This window comes from Oncorhynchus gorbuscha, linkage group LG06, assembly GCF_021184085.1.
Source record: "Oncorhynchus gorbuscha isolate QuinsamMale2020 ecotype Even-year linkage group LG06, OgorEven_v1.0, whole genome shotgun sequence".
Classification (NCBI taxonomy): Eukaryota; Metazoa; Chordata; class Actinopteri; order Salmoniformes; family Salmonidae; genus Oncorhynchus; species Oncorhynchus gorbuscha.
Window position 1 is genome coordinate 63,469,793 of NC_060178.1, and position 24,137 is coordinate 63,493,929.

Here is a 24,137-nt window from a genome sequence, read left to right on the forward strand (position 1 = left end):
TAAAAATACATATTTTGAATGGTTAGCCAGCATTGCACATTTTCCTGTCCATATATGGATCTGTGCCATTCTTTTGAACTGGACTCTGTTACCAGCATGAGTGGTCTCGATTAGATGCGTTTGTTTTGTAATCAAAGCGAGAGCTGCATGTAGTCACATGTGCACACCATTTTCATATCCTTTGCTAGCTAGTAAGTTATTAGCCCAGTTGTAGCTCATTTCTAGTCAGCAATGGGGAAGTGGTTGCTTCCTATAAGAGCACAACACGTGAGCATTTCTATCCATCTTTGAAAAGCTAGTCAGGTAAAGAGCATTTTCTTTGGTCTTAAAGGGGCAGTGTTGTATTTTGAGCCAGGCTTCAGTAAGCTAAGTAGCCAATAGGCAGAAGGTGGCATAATTTGTTATTCTCTGTAATAATGGTATGGAAATAATGAACTTTATTTTGAAAAGCGGTTTCTTGAATCAAACAACACTTTTTTCAGTCACCTCCTTATCTTAAGGACAAGTGGATAAGCAGGTTTTAATGTCAAGCCCAGCATAATTTTTCCTAAAGTCTCTTGCAATGTAGGCCTACATTGAACAACACACATATTTTTCCATGTCAAAATGTTATGGGATGCATTTTCTCCATTGTTTTATCATTCTGATAGGCCTATATTATGATCAGAAAGCCACAGTAGCCTCCTTGGCCACTGTTATAACTGTAACTTAAAGTGGGTACAGCCTCAGTGTTCACAATAAACGCGTGCCAGAAGTTGCACAGAATTTTCACAAAGTTCAAGTTTGTGTTCAGCAAACCTGAAATTTGATCAGTGCTTACATTTATTTTATTTTTTTGTGAACATTGCACACCCGCCCATTTGTTTCCTTGAGGCTACCACTCTGGACCATTTTTTTTTCGTCAAGCATTATTAGCCAGATAGTGATCCTTTTGTGCAAAAAAAAACAAGAAGTTAGGCCATCCCATCTGGCATTAAGACCCCTGGTTTCCTGTGTTGGACATGCCTGAGCCTGAAAACAGTGTGTCCTCCTATTATGCCTCACCTACATAGTGTATTTACCTTCCACTCTTCAGGGAGAAGGATTCCCAGCAGCTGACAGGCTCTTCAATTCTTTGGGAGGAATATTCACTAACCATGATGAAGGTACAGTACTTCTCTATATTTTAAAGTGTATGCTATAGATCATGCACAAAACATTGTTTATCTCGTCCAGGTGCTTTCATGTTTGAAATGTATCCATTAGAATTATGCAGGTACTTAATGTATCTACTATATAAAAAGTATTGTTCCTCACTACACCCTTCAGCACTTTTTTTCCAGAATATGTAGGGTGTATGTGTGTTGTATTTCTGTAACTAATGTCTGTATGTTTTTGCCTCCCCTGTTAGAGAAGGGTTAAGACCTACCAGAGCCTGACTGTTACCGTACTCCGAGCAAAAAACAACCAATCTCATGATTATTGTGAGTCATATTGTTTTCGCCTTGTGCATACCTTTCATAGATTTCTAAATTCATTTTCAGAGCAGACACTTTTTTGGGAGAAAAAAACAACAACTGAACTACCACTTAAGTTTTTAGTTAAGGTCTTTGATCTGTTTATACATACAAAGACCTACCTGCTATTGGCAAAACTATTTTGTAACAGTCCTGTTTTGTTTTACAGGGTCTGAGTCGGACTGTTATGTTATTGTACGCCTCCCCACAGCTTCTGCCAGGTCTCACCGTACTAAGACGGTGCCCAACAGCAAGACCCCAGAGTGGAATGAGAGTTTCCACTTCAGGGTCCACCGTCATGTCAAGGTACGTCCCCTCACACAATAGGCCAATCACTAGGCAGAGTTACCCATAGGGACATAGTGTTCCTAAAACCTATGTATTTACACATGCAGTGCCTTCAGAAAGTACTTGCAACTCTTTACTTTTTTCACATGCTGTGTTACAGCCTGATTTTTAAAATGGATTCAATTGAGTTTTTTTGTCACTGGCCTACATACAATACCCCATGATGCCAAAGTGGAATTATGAAATGTCTGGAGTCAATAAGTATTCAACCCCTTTGTTATTGCAAGCCTAAATAAATGTGACAGAGCGTGAAGACATTTGAAAAGAATAATGGGCAAATGTTGCACAATCCAGGTGTGGAATGCTCTTAGAGAAAGACTCACTGCTGTATTCGCTGCCAAATGTGCTTCTACATGTGTGAATACTTATGTAAATGTAATAATTCTGCATTTCATTTTGAATGAATCCGGAATTAATTTTGAATAAGATGAAATTCTAAAACCATGTTTTCACTTTGTTATTATGGGGTATTGTGTGTAGATGGGTGAGAAAAAAAGGAATCATGTATTCCATTTTGAATTCAGGTTGCAACACAACAGAATGTGGAATAAGTCAAGGGGTATGAATACTTTCTAAAGGTACTGTAAGTAGGTAGGGTGCAATGACATTGTAGCCACCCATTTGGGGTATTTGGTCATGCTGGTAATAGCCTGGTTGCCAGGTCTGCTCAGCATTACATTACACACCTTGCCACTCCTGTCATTTGCCAAAGAGACTTGCCTTACGGCAATCTTCAAATATGAACATTAATGAGCTTGAGGTGGTCAGAGGATTCAAGTCTGATTCGATAACCCTCACAGCTATCATCCAATCACAGTGTTTATGAAAGTTAGACTGATAGAAAAATGTTAAAACTTAATTCATACATTTGATTGGAACCATTCTAACATTTGGCATTCCTGCACCTCTCTGACACATTCCGGTTTAATGCATTCAGTTGTGTTACTGACTAGGTATCCCCTTACCAATTCTGACGTAATACATGTAATTGTAAACATAAACACTGGGCGAGAGGAGAGCAGAGTATTCCACTTCATTGTATTTTTACCAGCGGCCAATGTGATCACACCAGAGAAGCTCTCACCATTCAAACTTCCCTCCTAGTTGACAAGATGTAGCCTATATACTTGTTTTTCTTCCTCAAATATATATACATTTTTTAATTGATCGGAATAAGTGACCAAACCATATAGCTACTACTGGGACACACATTGAACTAGGCTACTATAGCGAGAGGATGGATGAGAGAGAGGCCAGTGGTGATGCCAGTGGAGATGCATGAATTGCGCCATGGAACAGAAGACGGATGAGTAAATTAAAAGTTATTTAATTGGCTGGGCAATTTAATCCACCAAAGTATTCAGACCCCTTGACTTTTCACACATTTTGTTACATTACAGCCTTATTCTAAAATTGATTACATAAAACATTTTCCTCAGCAATCTACACACAATACCCCATAATGATAAAACAAAAAAAGGTTTTTAAACATTTTTACAAATGTGTTCCAAATAAAAAACAGAAATCCCTTATTTACATATGTATTCTGACCCTTTACTGTGAGACTCGAAATTGAGCTCAGGTGCATCCTGTTTCCATTGATCATCCGTTTTGACATTCCTGCAGTTTGGGTCTATAGAAATCGAATATCTGTCTAACTGATTCGCTCTGCAGTCAGCAACTGCGCCATAAATCAGTCTGCATATTGAAACTTGAAATGGTGACCTTTTGAGCTGCAGAGACATGTAATCAGAACCTGTTCCTTCCCTACCAGAAATGGAATAACAATAATTACACAATCACACATTTTATTGGAACACAAATTGAATTGTAACACATAAAAAATGCATTCTACCCAGCTTTTCTTTCACAAACCCTTGAAAAGCTAGTTTGGAGTGCATTTTTACTTCCTTAATATATTGGAAATAGGTTATCAATCTGTTTCACATGCCATGGAATGAGAGAATGAGAGATTGTATCTCATTAGTTTACCCATTATAGTATAAAACAGACATGCATTGTCTTGTTGTAATATACTGTAAATCAAAATACATCCAAACGTGGTAAAATGGAGTAAGAGATGCCCTTGTCTTTTCAGAATATCATGGAGTTGACGATGTACGATGAGGACAGTATCATGGGTGATGACTTGTGCTCCATTGTAGTGTTTGACATCAGTAACCTCACACCTGGGAAGAAGGAGACCAAGACCTTCCTCAGTGAACCGGTAGGACTATTATAGGACTAAAGATTAGAGCTAGGATATGTCATTAATTAAATCCATGTAGCCTATGTTTAGTCTCCTATGCCATCTCTCTATTTCAGACCACATATGAATTGTGGGTTGAGTTTGAGTTGCTGGAGAGGTGAGTGACATCTTTGACATCCATACCATTGTCAGACTACTTTCAAAGAAGGTGCTGAAATAGTCACATTTTTGTTGTTGTAAAAAGGTATTCCATGACTGACAACAGTTTGTGTTCCCTGTGTGCCCTGTTTGCAGTAAAGAGCATGCTGGTGACTATCTCTCTAATGGTGTACTAGTGGTAAGGACATGATCGTATGTTTTATCATTCTAAGGCAAAGTCAGCATAACAAGGATGATCATAGAGGGATAATGATGAGGTCAATAATGAAAGGACATGGTAATGTGCTGTGAGAAACAGACAATTATTTGTATTTAATACGGTGCATTCGGAAAGTATTCAGACCCCTTCCCTTTTTCCAAATTTTGTTACTTTACAGCCTTATTCTAAACTTTATTAAATTCCTCATTAATGACAAAGCAAAATAAAAATGTATGCAAATGTGTGTGTGTATATGTATATATATATATATATATATATATATATAATTGCGCTCAGGTGCATCCTTTTTCCATTAATCATCCTTGAGATGTTTCTACAACTTGATTGGATTCCACCTGTGGTAAATTCAATTGATTGGACATGATTTGGAAAGGCACACAAGGTCCCACAGTTGACAGTGCATGTCAGAGCAAACCAAGCCATGACGTCGAATGAATGGTCCATAGAGCTCTGAGACAGGATTTTGTGGGGGGGGGGGATCTGGGTAAGGGTACCAAAAAATGTCTGCAGCATTGAAGGTCCCCAAGAACACAGTGGCCTTCATCATTCTTAAATGGAAGAAGTTTGTAACCACCAAGACTCTTCCTAGAGCTGCCCGCCCGGACAAGCTGCGCAATCGGGGGTGAAGGGCCTTGGTCAGGGAAGTGACCAAGAACCCAATGGTCACTGTGACAGAGCTCCAGAGTTCATCTGTGGCGATGGGAGAACCTTCCAGAAGGACAACCATCTCTGCAGCACTCCACCAATCAGGCCTTTACGGTAGAGTGGCCAGACGGAAGCCACTCCTCAGTAAAAGGCACATGACAGCCCGCTTGGAGTTTGCCAAAAGGCACCTAAAGGCTCTCAGAAAATGAGAAACAAGATTCTTTGGTCTGATAAAACCGAATTTGAATGCCAAGGGTCACGTCTGTAGGAAACCTGGCAATATCCCTATAGTGAAGCATAGTGGTGGCAGCATCATCATACTCTGGGGATGTTTTTCAGCGACTGGGACTGGGAGACTAGTCAGGATCGAGGGAAAGATAAATTGAGAGAAGTACATTCCCCATTGAACCAGACAGAGCTTGAGAGGATCTGCAGAAAAGAATGGGAGAAACTCCCCAAATTCAGGTGTAGCATCATACCCAAGAATACTTGGCTGTAATCGCTGCCAAAGATGCTTCAACAAAGTTTTTGCAAAACCTGTTTTTGATTTGTCATTATGGGTTATTGTGTGCAGATTGAGGGGTGTTTTCCATTTTTTTTTATCCATTTTAAAATAAGACTAATGTAACCATGTGGAAAAAGTCAAGGGGTCTGTATACTTTCTGAATGCAAGGTACATGTAATGTACTATTGTACAAAATGAAGGAAAGAACTTGTCATCCACAAACAGAAGGCTATTCTATTGGCTGATCATTGCAGTATATTTTGTCCTAGGCCTCCACATTCTCTACTGTGGATGTGAATGTGGAAAAGCTGATGACCACTGCCAGTGAGTATTATTGTGTCATGTCTGTAACTGATTCGTTCTGGCGCCGGCACTGCAGTCAACAACTGCACCTTAAATCAGTCTGCATATTGAAACATGAGATTGTGAGATGGTGACCTTTTGAGCCGCAGAGACATGTAATCAGAAAACCTGTTCCTTCCCTACCAGAAATGGAATAACAATAATTACACAATCACACATTTTATTGGAACACAAATTGAATTGTAACGCATAAAAACAAATTCATTCTACCCAGCTTTTCTTTCACAAACCCATAAAAAGCTAGTTTGGAGTGCATTTTTCTCCAGGTGCCTGTTAAACAGTTTGCCATTTACTTGACCCGTAAAACAGGTTTAAACTTACAGTCTACAGTCTTAAGACTATCCCTGGGGCAAAGTTGGTTGCATTATTGTCATTATCAGTTCCTGGTTTGAGTTAGTTTTGCCTGTTCAGTATCAGGACAGGCCTGAGGGATGTTCACTTTGTTATTAGTATTTGCATTCTTCCTAAACCAGTTGCTTCCCTCTATAGTCCTGACAAGAGGAGTGACCACGTTTACATGCGCACAGTATTCTGGATAGTAGCTCATATCCCGCTTAAGGTTTTATTCGGGATAAGTTCATATGGGTTAAATGGAATAGTAACTGAAATCTGGACACTGACTGTAGGTCTATAACCTCTCACATGTAGCATAATATAATATAAACTCCAGAAGAATTATGCACTTCTCTCAGTAAAATGATACAATAAATGTTCATTTTGTTTCAGGAACAGGAGTGGAGAAATTATTTATTTTATCTCTTTAGAAAATGAGAATGTGCGTGTCACTTGTTATCTTTAACACTTTTATGCAAGCAGACAGCATTTCAACCACATAAAATATGCACCCAAGAAGATGTCTTATCAGAGACATGTTTAATCTTTTTCTCAGCTTTTAATTTCCTTAACCGGTCAAGCTGATTACATTTGGACATTTTTCACAGGAACAATCTTTCCACTGTTTTGGAGGTATTGTGTTTTCTCTCCGGTCCCTAAACAAAACAGACAGCTTTACAGGTGTTAACTAAATTACTAATAAATTCATTCTATTGATGTTATTCTGGTGAGCACTACTTTATTTAGTCTTCTGGGCAACAAGTTATGACAGAAGCGAAGCTGCATGTATCTAACTATAGTTGACAAACACATGTCGGAAATTATACTATGCCCTACCATAATGTCGTAAATTGTAAGCAAAAACGTATCTAAATTAGGGGTAAAAGTAGCCTAAGCCAGTAGGCTACACTGTCCAGTACAATTTATCAGCAAAATAAAGTATAATGGAATAATTATGGTGGATCGATCTGCACAGGACTGGTTCTAAAATCTGATAGGATTTTTCTATTGGATTCTTGTATTGGAATCCTATAGGATCCTATAAGATACTTTAGGATTGTATCGAATCCCATAGCAGTCCAATAGGACTGGTTCCAAATTCTGAATTTGAATCACTCCCATATTGTGGTGGTGTGTTGAAGAGGTTGAGAACCTCTTCAATTATCACTGGTGTGAGTAGGCAAAGAGATGGAGATTGTGCTCCGGAGCGATACGGGACAGAGACTGTTCCTCAGTTTACTGGTCGTTAATCTTGATTGCAGTTGAACATAAATGTTCAAGTTTCTGTTCCATATTTAGCTGTGAGATTGCCCAATAAAGCTACATATTACAGTAGATTATTTCATATTATTTCCGCAAATGTCCTGTGCGTGGAGAGTATGTGTTACTACATTACAGAACCTCACGCTTTGACCAAATCGAATTGAGGGTAATTACACGTCCTTTTTAACCACAGATCAGATTTGTCAGTCAAATTTTGCTATCAATTTTCAAACTCAAATGGCAGAGGAAATTCGGGGCGCTCTGTATTAAAGTCGCTGGCTTCACACAAATACATGGCTTTGAGAGTCACTTTCACTCCAATAACAGCCAACTCTTGTCACTGTTGATATACTATGGTGGGTCGTGATTCGTTGACGTTAAATAATAAAGCAACTGATTTATTTCCTTCCCTGTTTCCACAGCAACTTCTCTTCTAACCAGTGATATACTGTATGAACGATTCTGAGATTCAGTGTGGCCTTTGAATAGTTTAAAATCAAACGTTTGACCCCGCTCTATTGATGTCAAATTGATATTGATGTGTGATTAACAAAATAGCGTTTCGCTTTCTGCGTTGGCGACCCACTTGAAACAAAATGCAACAATCCAAAATGTGGCTGGCTGTCTTCTACAAGTTGTCCTCTAACAAGTGACACAAACAATATTTCCAGTTTCCATTTGGTTTTTGATTTGTGTTAGTTTCAACAATATGAGTGATTAATTGCCACTTGTAAAAACAACAGGGTTTTTGGTTTATCCCCAATAGCTGCTGCAAAAGCATCAGCTACTCTTCCTGGGGTCTACATAAAACATAACATAATACATAGTACAGAACATTATTAGTCAAGGACGGAAATACCTCAATTTAAAACGTCACACAAAGCCAACATATCAGTACTTACACACAATATCTAAGTCTAATACATGGTATAGTGCAAATTACAAGATGTATAAAATGGATGTGTCTATTCAGTCCTTTGTTCATTAAAGTGTTCTTTTATAGGTTTTTATTGCTAGTTTGAGTTACCTGGGGTGGCAGAGTTCCATGTAGCCATGACTCTATTTAATACTGTGAGTTTCCCATCCTCTGTTCTGGACCTGGGGACTGTAAAGATACCTCTGGTTGCATGTATTGTGTTGTACCAATGTGTGTCTGAACTGTGTGCAAACTGCTTGAACAGACAGTTCGGTACCTTCAACACATCAATACCTTGTACAAAGACCAATATGCAGTCAATCTCTCCTCATCTTTGAGTTCGATACACACTGCTTTGTTCTAGACCAACTGCAATTTACTTATGTCCTTTTTTGTCACAGATGACCACACATCTAGACAGTAGTCCAGGTGTGACCAAACTAGGGCCAGTAGGACCTGTCTGGTCGACTGAGCTGTCAAGAAGGCAGCGCAACACCCTATCATCACATTTTAGCCACCTTTTGAGTCTATATGTTTAGACCATGACAGCTTTCCATTTACACCCAGCAGTTTAGTCTCCTCAACTTGCTCAATAGCCACATTATTCAATAATAGATCTGAATGAGGTTTAGCATTGAGTGAGAGATTTGTCCAAAAAAATGATGCGTTTCGTTTTTTAGAACTGACTGGAGCTCTGTTAAGTTTATCAGTTATTTATTTAACTGTTGCAGCCAACGTGTATACTGTTGATTCGTCAGCGTACATAGACACACAGGCTTTATTCAAGCTCAGTGGAAGGTAATTTGTAAAAACAGAAAACAATAATGGCCCGAGCCGACTGCCTTGCGGTACACCATACTCAACTGAATTTGCATGAGAGGCTTTCATTAACGAAAACCCCCACTCTTCTATAAGAAAGGTAACTCTCATTCCATAATAAGACAGAGGATGGAAATCCATAACACCTAGGTTTTTTCAGCAATAGTTTATAATCAATGACATCAAAATCTGCACTGAATTCTAACAAAACAGCTCACACAATCTTCATACTATCAATTTCTTTCAGCCAATCACCAGTCATTTGTGTCAGTGCTGAGCATGTTGAGTGCCCTTCCCTATAGTCATGCTGAAAGTCTGCTGATAACTTTTATACTGTAAAATTACTTTGTATTTGATGTTTATTGATTTGAACACTTCAAACCAGTGTTTTGACATAAGGCTATTTATCAAAATGATTGTCAAGGGGAAGCAGCGACAGTATCATTTTCAACTTATGTTTTAGGAATATAAATGGAACATTCAACATTCATTTCCAATAATATTCTTCTTAATTTGGTCAAAACTGCTGAATGAGTACAAATAACGTGATGTAACTGAGTTATTTATTTTGATCTACCTAAAATAATGAAAACTAGTTGAGTATCTGGAGCATCAGCATTTGTGGGTTCGATTACAGGCCCAAAATGGCCCGAAACAAAGAACTTTCTTCTGAAACTCATCAGTCTATACTTGTTCTGAGAAATGAAGGCTATTGCCAAGAAACTGAAGATCTCGTACAACGCTGTGTACTACTCCCTTCACAGAACAGTGCAAACTGGCTCTAACCAGAATAGAAAGAGGAGTGGGAGGCCCCGGTGCACAACTGAGCAAGAGGACAAGTACATTAGATTGTCTAGTTTGAGAAACAAATGCCTCACAAGTCCTCAACTGGCAGCTTCATTAAATAGTACCCACAAAACAACCATCTCAACATCAACAGTGAAGACTAAAACTTAAAGACTTAAAACTTCTTAGGGATAGCCCTTTTTTTCAATTTTCATCTAAATTACATCTAACTGCCTGTAGCTCAATCCTGAAGCAAGGATATGCATATTCTTGGTACCATTTGAAAGGAAACACATTGAAGTTTGTGGAAATTGTAAAGCAATGTAGGAGAATATAACATAATAGATATGGTAGAAGAAAACACAAAGAAATACCTTTTTTCTAGCACCATCTACCACCATCCAGCCATCACTCTGGTTGTAATTCCGATAGTGTCCACAAGATAGCAGCAGTGTATGTGCAAAGTTTCAGATGGATAACTTGAAGAATGAGTGAACTACAAGACTTTTATTGTGAAGTCCCCAGGTACATTTGAGCAAATCATGAAGGAATCATTCACATTCATATTAAATTCTTCTGCAAGAATATCGTCAAATCTGTATACTTGGACTTTGATTTAGCTTTCCAAGTATTAGTAGCCATATTGTATGTTCAACATTTGCAAAACAACCAGTCTTCATAACTTCATAACTCTGAATATTCTCAGAATTTTTGTCCAAAATGAAAAGGCATGCTGTTGTACAAGGTTAGTAGCTACATTTTACGACATATACATCGTTTTCCGGATAGTCCCGTAAAGCCCAGCTCATTGGCTATCTAGCTAGCTTTGTTTGACCTCGTTTGGTGCTTATTTGACAAAGATGCAGTCGTTCAATGATGACCGCCCGCGTCATCGGCGTGCCATGAAGGCATCGCTCTCTGACCAAATATGGTGTTGTATAGGATATACTACACCCCTAATGATATAGAGAAGTCTTGTTACTTTCTAGGATCTCTGAGGAATAAATACGAACGTGATTTGACTCGTTGAAACAACGTTTAGGGTGAGATTTTTACAGATTCCTTCCTTTGCAAATTGAACGAGTGGAAATACAAAATCGATTGTGCATGCTATACAGACCGCAAAAAAAACAACAGTAAACGGGATAAGATGTTTGCATGCCACAGTATCCCATCTAAGATCAGTATATCCCAGGCACCTTATCCGTGTTACTCATATCCAAATTAGAAGCTTTTTCATGTTATTGTAAATGGGATATGATGTTCATAAGCTATGTGTCAACTCAAAAACAGAATACTTGAGTAACCCGAATAATAACAGGATATTGTTGGGCGTGTAAACGTGGCCAGTGACTGTAAGTGCCACTTATTTACCCACTTTATATTTATATACTGTATTCTAGTCATGGCTCATCCTATATAACTACTGCAATAGACTCATTTTCTATTCACATACTGTCTATACACACCACTCACACACATATTCACATACACTCTGGTCCGGAAGCTAATTTCCTGCAATTCTATCCATTTTGCCACGGAGTTTTATACTGTGTATTTAAATACTGTATTCTTGACATAGCTCACTCTACTATTTCTACTACTGTAAATTGCATTTTAGTTCAACTGTTTATACACACCGCCATATGTATTTATATACTAGATTATTTACATAGCTCACTCTATATCTACTGCTGTACATATAATTCTTAGTATATCTTGTGTAAATTCAACCGGTGTGCATACGTATAGATTGCATTTGGATTACTGTTACAGTGCTATTTCAGTTGTTCATTAGATTCATTAGATTCAGTACCGGCCAAAAGTATCAGTCAAACGTTTGGACACACCTACTCATTCCAGAGTTTTTCTTTATTCATACTATTGTGTAGAATAATAGTGAAGATATCTAAACTATGAAATAACACATATGGAATCATGTAGTAAGCAAATAAAAGTGTTAAACAAGTCAAACTACATTTTATATTCTTCAAAGAAACCACCCTTTACCTTGATGACAGCTTTGCACACTCTTGGCATTCTCTCAACCAGCTTCATGAAGTAGTCACCTGGAATGCATTTCAATTAACAGGTGTGTCTTGTTAAAAGTTCATTTGTGGAATTTCTTTCCTTCATGCGTTTGAGCCAATCTTGTTATGTCAAGATAGGGGAAGATAGCCCTATTTGGTAAAAGACCAAGTCCATATAATGCAAGAACAGATCAAATAAGCAAAGAGAAATGACAGTCCATTACTTCAAGACGTGAAAGTCAGTCAATCCGGACAATTTCAATAGCTTTCATCGAGTGCAGTTGCAAAAACCATCAAGCGCTATGATGAAACTAGCTCTCATGAGGACCGCCACAGGAAAGGAAGACCCAGTTACCTCTGCTGCAAAGGATAAGTTCAGTAGAGTTACCAGCCTCATAAATTGCAGACTTAATAAATGCTTCAGAGTTCAAGTAGCAGACACATCTCAACATCAACTGTTCAGAGTAGACTGTGGGAATCAGGCCTTCATGGTCGAAACTACTACTAAAGGACACCAATAAGAAGAAGACTTGTTTGGGCCAAGACGTATGAGCAATGGACATTAGACCGGTGGAAATCTGCCCTTTGGTCTGATGAGTCCAAATTGTAGATTTTTGTTTCCAACCGCTGTGTCTTTGTGAGACAGAGTAGGTGAATGGATGATCTCCGCATGTGTGGTTTCCACCGTGAAGCATGGAGGTGGTGTGATGGTGTGGGGGTGCTTTGCTGGTCATACTGTCAGTCATTTATTTAGAATTCAAGACACACTTAACCAGAATGGCTACCACAGCATTCTGCAGCGATATGCCATCCCACCTGGTTTGCGCTTAGTGGGACTATCATTTGTTTTTAAACAGGACAAAAATAGGACAATGATGGAGTGCTGCATCAGATGACCTGGCCTCCACAATCACACGACTGGGATGAGTTGTACTGCAGATTGAAGGAAAAGTAGCCAACAAGTACTCAGCATATGTGGGAACTCCTTCAAGACTGTTGGAAAAGCATGAAGCTGGTTGAAGAATGCCAAGAGTGTGCATAGCTGTCATCAAGGCAAAGGGTGGCTACTTTAAAGATTCTCAAATATAAAATATATTTTGATTTGTTTAATACTGTTTTGGTTACTACATGATTGCATATGTGTTATTTCATAGTTTTGATATCTTCACTATTATTCTACAATGTAGAAAATAGTCCAAATAAATAAAAACCCTTGAAGGACTACAGTAGGTGTATCCAAACTTTTGACTGGTACTGTATATATATATATTTGTGTGATGTTTGACATTATACTGCATTGTTAGGAGATAGTAACAAGCATTTTGTTGCACCCGCTATAACATCTGCTAAACTGTGTACGCAACCAATAAACGTTGATTTGTTTTCTAAATACACCCCAATGTATGAATTGTATATCATAAAGCACTCAACTGAGCAACCAATCTATGTTATTGTTCTAGTGGAGCAGAATGTGGTACTGAAACTGTGTGGGGCCTTTCAAGAAGAACATAAGATTCTTGCTCCTGAAGAAACATCGAACCTGGCCAAAACCGTACGCTACTACATCAACAGAGACTTGGAGACGGAGCTTGGCTTGACGGTGCGGTTAACTGATCCTTTTATTTCATTTAATCTTTATTTAACCAGGTAGGCTAGTTGAGAACAAGTTCTCATTTACAACTGTGACCTGGCCAAGATAAAGCAGTGCGACAAACAAACAAACATACAGTCAATAACACAATAGAAAAAGTCTATATACAGTGTGTGCAAATGAGGTAAGATAAGGGACTGAAGGCAATAAATAGGCCATAGTGGCGAAATACTTTACTTGACCAATATCTTCCTTATCGTCATCCAAGTTCCATATGATTTGTAAAAATCCCACTATCATATTTCTTGTATCCCCAGGATAAATTGGGTGAGATAGAAGGTGCAACTATCACTGGCGTATCTGCTGTTCCACTCCAGCAACTTCCAGCCAGTAATGACTTCAAAGTATCTTTATCCGTGGGAGAGGTACAGTAGACCACATTCTAGTCTTTGCCATAAAGATCCAAGGAAAGATTATTGATGAAGGGTGTTTGTAAAGCCTATATGACTTACGTGGACACTGCCCCTTCACAGGACATGGTGGATCTACATTTGAGAGCAGAGGACTGGTAAAGTGGTTCCTTTTTACGAGAAAAAAACCATCAGTATTTCATTCAGAAGTATACAAACACAAGGCATGAGTTGTTATTGTTGTAAAATACTGTGTGCGTGCTTGTGTGCGTGTTTTATGGCCCCTGTCAATCCACAGCCTAGATGATGAATTTGAGGTGCATCTTGATTTTGACATCCCTCCAGAGGAAAAATAATTTCTGAAGAAAAGAAAGGTGCTAGTGGGTCAGGCCTTACAAAAGGAGTTGGGCCTCAGCTCGTCCCCTGACCCTAAAAAGGTACATGGTGATGAGTTTTATGCACTTATTACACACTGCACCAATGGCTGCTTGTCATCCATAATTTACACACTAATGAAGACTGAATATTGTTGCTGACCAAATATGTTTGTGTTTTTCCAGTCTCATGAAAGACATTGTTGTGGGGAATTGGTTTATTTCTACTGTGGTGTCATTCACTGTAATTATGGAACAAGTCTCAAACAGGTTGACTGACAGATGGAAGATCCAACCAGAGATGGTGTTTGTCTTTTTCACCCAGGTGCCTGTTATAGCTGTGGTTGGCTCAGGGGGAGGGACCAGAGCAATGACTGGCTTGTATGGTAGTCTGAAGGGGCTGCAGAGACTGGGCCTACTGGATGCTATGAGCTATATCACTGGTGTGTCAGGCTCCACATGGTGAGCATGGAATTTATCTCCATTGCAATTAAATAGGCCGTATCCAATAAGCAAAATGAATGAAGGAGTGAATGAACACACACATGCCAGTTTGTACTACTGAGACCCATACTTATGTGACATCATAACAAATTCCTGTTCAACAGGGCCTTAGCGACGCTGTATCAGGATGCAGATTGGTCACAGTGTGATATGGATGAGTCCATCTCAGCTATGGAGGGGGAGATCACCAAGAGTTTCCTCAGTGCCTTCACCCCTGAGAAGCTGCAGTACTACAGACACCAGATGGAGGAGAAAGAGAAGGAGGGTCATATGGTGTCACTCATAGACATGTGGGGTCTGGTCATCGAGCACTGCCTGTATGGGAAGGTACAACAGCCTACTTTACAATACACACTGTACTAATCATACTTCAATGGGAAGGAGTTTCGCGGAAATGGTTGTTGCCTGTAATTATAGTGCATTTTATTTAATTGAAACTATGGAATGTTTTTCCCACAGCCACAATTAGTGTCTTATGTCTTTCACACAGAGTTGTGATGCTTTACATATTTTAACATCTTGCGAAGTTGTTTGGAACAGCCTGTGACAGAATGATTTCTCCAATTTGTAATTTGTAGGAGAACACCAGTACTCTGTCTGACCAGCAGAAGGCTGTATCAGAGGGACAGAACCCTTTACCCATCTGCACTGCTGTCAACCTGAAAGATGGAGTGAAAGACACCACAAGAGAACTTGGTAAAGCTGTTCTAGCATCTTATGTTTGATAATATGTATTTTAATGCAACCCAAACAGTGGTCCACATGTTGAATTAAGGAATATTGTAACAGAATGTTGGTGTTAACTTGTATGTTATTTACATATCTTTATGTATCCAGGTAATACACCAAACTTATGTTGCGCGTGTCAAATCAAAAGTGCTATACAACCGATTTGAAAAACGACAGTTGGAGTTGAAATGGCTGTTCCTATCATTTTAGAGTGGTGTGAGTTCACACCATATGAGGTGGGCATTCCAAAGTATGGCGCCTACATCCATGCGGAGGACTTCGGGAGTGAATTCTACCTTGGTCACCTAGTCAAAAAACATCCAGTGATACGTACCTCCTATCTGCTTGGTGAGAGATCACTTATGTGTGTGCATGCAGGTGCAAAATGTATCTATGAATTTCAATGTAAATGCAATACTTTTTACAACGGTTGTGGGCACCTCTGCCTCTGTGTTGACAGGTCTTTGGAGCAGTGTCTTCTCTCTTAACCTGACCCAGCTTTGGAGATTTGCAACTGGAGGTCAGCCATCCTGGAGCCCATGGCTGGGTGAAGATGTCAACAAAATAGGTCAAATCAAATGAACTTTTATTGGTCACATACACGTGATTAGCAGATGTTATCACAGGTGTAGCGAAATGCTTGTGCTTCTAGCTCTGACAGTGCAGTAATATCTAACAAGTAATATGTAACAAATTACACAACATATACCCAATACACACAAATCTAAGTAGGAATTAATTAAAACTACACTGCTCAAAAAAATAAAGGGAACACTTAAACAACACAATGTAACTCCAAGTCAATCACTCTTCTGTGAAATCAAACTGTCCACTTAGGAAGCAACACTGATTGACAATAAATTGCAAATGATGTTGTGCAAATGGAATAGACAACAGGTGGAAATTATAGGCAATTAGCAAGACACCCCCAATAAAGGAGTGGTTCTGCAGGTGGTGACCACAGACCACTTCTCAGTTCCTATGCTTCCTGGCTGATGTTTTGGTCACTTTTGAATGCTGGCGGTGCTTTCACTCTAGTGATAGCATGAGACGAAGTCTACAACCCACACAAGTGGCTCAGGTAGTGCAGCTCATCCAGGATGGAAGATTAATGCCAGCTGTGGCAAGAAGGTTTGCTGTGTCTGTCCGCGTAGTGTCCAGAGCATGGAGACGCTACCAGGAGACGCGCCAGTACATCAGGAGACGGGAGGAGGCCGTAGGAGGGCAATAACCCAGCAGCAGGACCGCTACCTCCGCTTTTGTGCAAGGAGGAACAGGAGGAGCACTGCCAGAGCCCTGCAAAATGACCTCCAGCAGGCCACAAATGTGCATGTGTCTGCTCAAATGGTCAGAAACAGACTCCATGAGGGTGGTATGAGGGCCCGACGTCCACAGGTGGGGGTTGTGCTTACAGCCCAACACCGTGCAGGACGTTTGGCACCGTGCAAACGACACCGCTGGTTCTGCTCACACTGCCCTACCCTGTGCTCTGACCTCTTTCTCCCCTCTCTCTCCAGATGAAATCTCGCGTCTTGTGACGGCCGGCCGCCCAACAACCTGCCCGCTTGACCCTATCCCCTCCCCTCTTCTCCAGACCATTTCCGGAGACCTTCTCCCTTACCTCACCTCGCTCATCAACTCATCACTGACCGCTGGCCATGTCCCTTCCGTCTTCAAGAGAGCGAGAGTTGCACCCCTTCTGAAAAAACCTACACTCGATCCCTCCGATGTCAACAATTACAGACCAGTATCCCTTCTTTCTTTTCTCTCCAAAACTCTTGAACGTGCCGTCCTTGGCCAGCTCTCCCGCTATCTCTCTCTGAATGACCTTCTTGATCCAAATCAGTCAGGTTTCAAGACTAGTCATTCAACTGAGACTGCTCTCCTCTGTATCACGGAGGCGCTCCGCACTGCTAAAGCTAACTCTCTCTCCTCTGCTCTCATCCTTCTAGATCTATCGGCTGCCTTCGATACTGTGAACCATCAGATCCTCCTCTCCACCCTCTCCGAGTTGGGCATCTCCGGCGCGGCCCACGCTTGGATTGCGTCCTACCTGACAGGTCGCTCCTACCAGGTGGCGTGGCGAGAATCTGTCTCCTCACCACGCGCTCTCACCACTGGTGTCCCCCAGGGCTCTGTTCTAGGCCCTCTCCTATTCTCGCTATACACCAAGTCACTTGGCTCTGTCATAACCTCACATGGTCTCTCCTATCATTGCTATGCAGACGACACACAACTAATCTTCTCCTTTCCCCCTTCTGATGACCAGGTGGCGAATCGCATCTCTGTATGTCTGGCAGACATATCAGTGTGGATGACGGATCACCACCTCAAGCTGAACCTCGGCAAGACGGAGCTGCTCTTCCTCCCGGGGAAGGACTGCCCGTTCCATGATCTCGCCATCACGGTTGACAACTCCATTGTGTCCTCCTCCCAGAGCGCTAAGAACCTTGGTGTGATCCTGGACAACACCCTGTCGTTCTCAACCAACATCAAGGCGGTGGCCCGTTCCTGTAGGTTCATGCTCTACAACATCCGCAGAGTACGACCCTGCCTCACACAGGAAGCGGCGCAGGTCCTAATCCAGGCACTTGTCATCTCCCGTCTGGATTACTGCAACTCGCTGTTGGCTGGGCTCCCTGCCTGTGCCATTAAACCCCTTCAACTCATCCAGAACGCCGCAGCCCGTCTGGTGTTCAACCTTCCCAAGTTCTCTCACGTCACCCCGCTCCTCCGTTCTCTCCACTGGCTTCCAGTTGAAGCTCGCATCCGCTACAAGACCATGGTGCTTGCCTACGGAGCTGTGAGGGGAACGGCACCTCAGTACCTCCAGGCTCTGATCAGGCCCTACACCCAAACAAGGGCACTGCGTTCATCCACCTCTGGCCTGCTCGCCTCCCAACCACTGAGGAAGTACAGCTCCCGCTCAGCCCAGTCAAAACTGTTCGCTGCTCTGGCCCCCCAATGGTGGAACAAACTCCCTCACGACGCCAGGACAGCGGAGTCAATCACCACCTTCCGGAGACACCTGAAACCCCACCTCTTTAAGGAATACCTAGGATAGGATAAGTATTCCCCCCCCCTTTAAGATTTAGATGCACTATTGTAAAGTGACTGTTCCACTGGATGTCATAAGGTGAATGCACCAATTTGTAAGTCGCTCTGGATAAGAGCGTCTGCTAAATGACTTAAATGTAAATTTAAATGTATGCCAGAGAACACCAAGATTGAAAGCAGGATCACACTGAGCACATGTGACAGACGTGACAGAGTCTGGAGACGCCATGGGGAACGTTCTGCTGCCTGCAACATCCTCCAGCATGACCGGTTTGGCACAGCCCTCCATGTGCTCGCCAGAGGTAGCCTGACTGCCATTAGGTACCGAGATGAGATCCTCCGACCCCTTGTGAGACCATATGCTGGTGCGGTTGGCCCTGGGTTCCTCCTAATGCAAAACAATGCTAGACCTCATGTAGCTGGAGTGTGTCAGCAGTTCCTGCAAGAGGAAGGCATTGATTCTATGGACTGGCCCGCCCATTCCCCAGACCGGAGTCCAATTGAGCACATCTGGGACATCATGTCTCGCTCCATCCACCAACGCCACAGACTGTCCAGGAGTTAGCGGATGCTTTAGTCCAGGTCTGGGAGGAGAGCCCTCAGGAGACCATCCGCCACCTCATCAGGAGCATGCCCAGGCGTTGTAGGGAGGTCATACAGGCACATGGAGGCCACACACACTACTGAGCCTCATTTTGACTTGTTTTAAGGACATTACATCAAAGTTGGATCAGCCTGTAGTGTGGTTTTCCACTTTAATTTTGAGTGTGACTCCAAATCCAGACCTCCATGGGTTGATAAATTTGATTTCCATTGATAAGTTGTGTGATTTTGTTGTCAGCACTTTCAACTATGTAAAGAAAAGGTATTTAATAAGAATATTTCATTCATTCAGATCTAGCATGTGTTATTTTAGTGTTCCCTTTATTTTTTTGAGCAGTGTATACACATATGGACGAGCAATGTCAGAGCAGAACGGACTAAAATACAGTAGAATAGTATAGAAAACAGTATATACATATGAGATGAGTAATGCCAGATATGTAAACCTTGAAGTGACTAGTGTTCCAATCCTTGAAGTGGCAGCAGCCTCTAATGTGCTAGGGATGGCTGTTTAACAGTCTGATGGCCTTGAGATAGAAGCTGTTTTCAGTCTCTCGGTCCCAGCTTTGATGCACCTGTACTGACCTCGCCTTCTGGATGATAGTGGGGTGAACAGGCAGTGGCTCAGGTGGTTGATGTCCATGATGACCTTTTTGGCCTTCCGGCGATATCAGGTGCTGTAGGTGTCCTGGAGGGCAGCTAGTTTGCCCCTGGTAATGCGTTGGGCAGACCGCACCACCCTCTGGAAAGCCCCGCGGTTTCGGGCGGTGCAAGTTGCCATACCAGGCGGTGATACAGCCCGACAGGATGCTTTCAATTGTGCATCTGTAAAAGTATGTGAGGGTTTTAGGTGACAAGCCACATTTCTTTAGCCTCCTGAGGTTGAAGAGGCTCTGTTGAGCCTTCTTCACCACACTGTCTGTGTGGGTGGTCCATTTCAGTTTGTCAGTGATGTGTATGACAAAGAACTTGAAGCTTTCCACCTTCTCCACTGCGATACCGTCGATGTAGATAGGGAGGTGCACCCTATGCTGTTTCCTGAAGTCCACGATCATCTCCTTTGTTTTGTTGATGTTGAGTGAGAGGTGGTTTTCCAGGCATAACACTCCCAGAGCCCTCACCTCCCCCTCAGTAGGCTGACTCGTCATCGTTGGTAATCAAGCCTACTACTGTTGTGTCGTCTGCAAACTTGATGATTGAGTTGGAGGCGTGCTTGGCTATGCAGTCATGGGTGAACAGGGAGTACAGGAGGGGGCTGAGCACACACCCTTGTGGGTCCCCAGTGTTGGATCAGCGGAGAGGATCGGTTGGTCTAGGGATGTTTCCTACTTTCACCTGGGGGTGGCCTGTCAGGAAGTCCAGGACCCAGTTGCACAGGTCAGGGTTCAGATGCAGGGCCTCAACCTTAATGATGAGCTTGGAGGGTACTATGGTGTTGATAGTCAATAATCAGCATTCTTACATAGGTATTCTCCTTGTCCAGATAGGATAGGGCAGTGTGCAGAGTGATGGTGATTGCATCATCTGTGGATCGGTTGGTCTAGGGTGTCAGGTAAGGTAGAGGTGATTATGACCCTTTACTAGTCTCTCAAAGCACTTCATGATGACAGAGGTGAGTGCTATGGGGCGATAGTTATTAAGTTCAGTTAACTTTGCCTTCTTGGGTACAGGAACAAAGGTGGCCATCTTGAAGCATGTGGGGACAGCAGACAGGGATAGGGAGATATTGAATATGCCCTTAAACACACCAGCCAGCTGGTCTGCACATGCTCGGAGGATGCGGCTAGGGTCTCTATACTATACTGTTCTACAGCCAAACTCTGTGGCAATATTTCAGTTATTTGACACCCCTCAAATTCTTCCTCCAAAGAAACCGACAATGAACCAACCACCCTGGACACCTATCTCTTCAAGCCTGTCACTAACACTGCCTCAGCGCTGAGCAGCTTCTTTACCACCCGGCCAGTCATCACTAAGATCTACAACTTTATGCGTGGGTTCTTCCTGCACTGGAACTACAATGACAACAGCAACTTTACTGCCTGGAAAGGTACCATGCATGAACTTCCACTAACTATTACTGTTAAAACAAATTCAACATTGATTTATTCAAATACTGTTGTAGTGTGTGTGTGTGTGTGTGTGTGTATGTGTGTGGCACCAGTCTATTTATGTATTGTATTATTACTGTATGTAGATTAAGATTATGTTTGCTGAAGTTTTTCTCCCAATGTTGCTGCAGATATGCATCCAGATGCCTTCCCCAACAGACTGACTCCAGCTGACTCCACACTCCACCTGGCAGACTCTGGGTTCTCCATCAACACAGGCTGTCCCCCTGTCTTGAGACCAGAGAGGGCTGTTGATGTCATCATGTCCCTCAACTATTCGTGGTGCGAGGACCAATTTGAAGTAAATGGGTAGAATTTATGAATAATGCAAGAGTGAATTTGTGTTGAAAGATGAACAGAGCAGTGTACTTGATAATTTGTTAGATCCACATTTTGCACAGAGGTCTGCACACACACACTAGGCCAGAAGGTGCAAATGACTTGCGTAATGGCCATACACAGAGTTTGAATTTTCTGACTGACATCTCTGTAATCGATCTACCAGGTCCTAAAGAGGACTGAGGTTTACTGCAAAGACCACAGCATCCCCTTCCCCCACATTGACTTCAGCAGCCTGAAGGGACAGCCCCTGAAAGAGTTATACATCTTTGAGGATGAAAAGAACCCCAAGGCTCCCACAGTGCTTCACTTCCCTTTCGTCAACATCTCATTCAAAGAGTTCAAGGCCCCTGGTAAGCACTGTCAAGATGATGATCATTTTAAAAGAAGCAGAGTTTAGGGGTAGTCAATGAGCTACTGTAGCTAGCTTATAGTTCAAGCTGTCAATAAGCCATTGGCTCTGTGCCTGTCAATCAAATCAATATTCTCTCAATAGAAAATGGTTAATATGTGTTTTAGGGATCAGGGTCAAAGATCATTGCCTTCAAACTTTGTATTGGATTGCACTTTGTTGATATTATTGATCAAACTATAGTTTGATTTTAAGGTTGTTTGATGTTTAAAGCTGATGGTATTGTTATGTTCTCATTCTTTAGGTGTGGCACGTAAGGGTAAGGAGGAGATGATGGCAGGGGATGTTGACGTTAGCACAAGCAGCTCCCCCTACCTCACCAAACACCTGACCTACGCAGCAAAGGACTTCCGGGCACTGACAGACCTTACCTCATACAACATCCAGAACAACAAGGAGAAGATCCTCCAGGCTCTCAGGAAGGTCCTCGAGAGGAAGGTGCCTGTGGAGGAATAGGACCACCATGAGCAGCACGCATGCCATTGACATGAGCCCCTCCATGGAGGAAGAGCGAGAACAACATGCAATCAGATCACAGTCTTTACATTGAGAGGAGCAATTCTGACTGCAATTTCTTGGTGGGATGTCCAGTCTGGTTACACTGTCCATTTGAGACAGTAAGGGAGAGAGGAAGACAGTGTGAAGACATCAGCAGCAGCTTGCTGACTTGACATTGTCAATATATTTTCATGAATTATATCTTCAATTCGGGGGCCTTGGTTTCAATTTTGTAGATCATAAAGAGCAGAGTATTTTGATATGAGGTTTTGCCTTCTACGTTTTATGATTGATGTATTTTCAGAGAGACCGTCTCTCATTCATTTGCTTGCTTATTATTAGATGTCGTGTCTGAACTATCATTAAATGTGAAGACTGTTATTTTATCAAATCAATTCCCTATGTGTATGTATTATTACGTGTTTAAACTAATCATGTACACTTTAATTAACTAGGAAGTCGGAGCATCACGGGAAAATGTTTATAAGAGTCTATTTCCCGATTTTCACATCTTATCGATTAGTCTTCTATTAATGTAGAATTATTACCTCATCAGTTCTCATTACTGAACGTCGCAAACCCTTGGATATCTGCACGAGCCTAAATGATGAATCAGCGATATACAAATTGGCTTAATTATTTATTTGCTAACTAACTAAATAATCACAGAAATACATAACAAACAAACAGTAGTTATTGGTTACTAACACAATGCATTGATAAGTCCCTAGTGGGCTAAACCGGTATGACATCTTGGTAGACAATGGAAACGGTTGGGGACAGGAAAAGAGAGGGAAAGACAAAATGGATTCACTACATAAAAATTCTTTGAAATGCTAATCCTTTGCACTTGAACTGCCGTTCATTCGAGAATAACTGCAATGTATATATTTACGCTTGTATGTCATTATCTTCTCTGTTGGAATCGCCGGCCCGTCTGCTGGAAAGTCAGTTCATCAGAGTCTCTGGTTAACTTCCCCAGAAGTTAACCAATGTCTTTCGTAGTTGTGGCTTTCTCAGCGGCTCTGGATAGTGTCTGTTGTAATAGATACGTCAGGCGTACAGATGCTTCCGCGGTTGTCGGAATTCTCGTAATTCCCATCTGCAGACTAGTAATTCTACGTCTAGGATTTGCTCTTATTCTGTAGTGATCGATAGTCTTAGAGTTGAACCATTTCCAGCCGTGTAGCCAACTGTATGGTCTCCGTGCCCTATGGAGTACAAGTTCTAAACCATTTCAACATGTAGCATCAGCTTCATATTATCTGTTCTGATGTCCTATAGAATTGAAGCCATTCCAACACGGGGACTCCGTCCCAGTGTTCTCTGGCTTAATGTGCATTTTGTAGGAAGTAGGTTTTATACTCTGTGAATGAAGGGGCAGTTCTATGATGCCTAATGTGATGTCTGGGCTCAC

The 24,137-nt window shown here is 41.7% G+C and overlaps 1 protein-coding gene across 1 annotated transcript; it reads left to right on the plus strand.

Annotated features, from left to right (window-relative positions):
• The first annotated feature begins 960 nt into the window (after positions 1 to 960).
• pla2g4f.1 (phospholipase A2, group IVF, tandem duplicate 1) lies at positions 961 to 23,111 on the plus strand. The gene is given in 20 exon segments (XM_046354802.1): positions 961 to 1,145; positions 1,391 to 1,463; positions 1,666 to 1,802; positions 3,943 to 4,071; positions 4,170 to 4,210; positions 4,348 to 4,390; positions 5,852 to 5,906; positions 13,553 to 13,692; positions 14,001 to 14,108; positions 14,217 to 14,251; positions 14,392 to 14,530; positions 14,793 to 14,929; positions 15,076 to 15,298; positions 15,550 to 15,667; positions 15,911 to 16,048; positions 16,161 to 16,268; positions 21,231 to 21,410; positions 21,603 to 21,772; positions 21,977 to 22,163; positions 22,467 to 23,111. Coding segments are annotated over 20 exon segments (2,382 nt in total). The 5' UTR covers positions 961 to 1,136; the 3' UTR covers positions 22,679 to 23,111.
• The last annotated feature ends 1,026 nt before the right edge of the window (positions 23,112 to 24,137 follow it).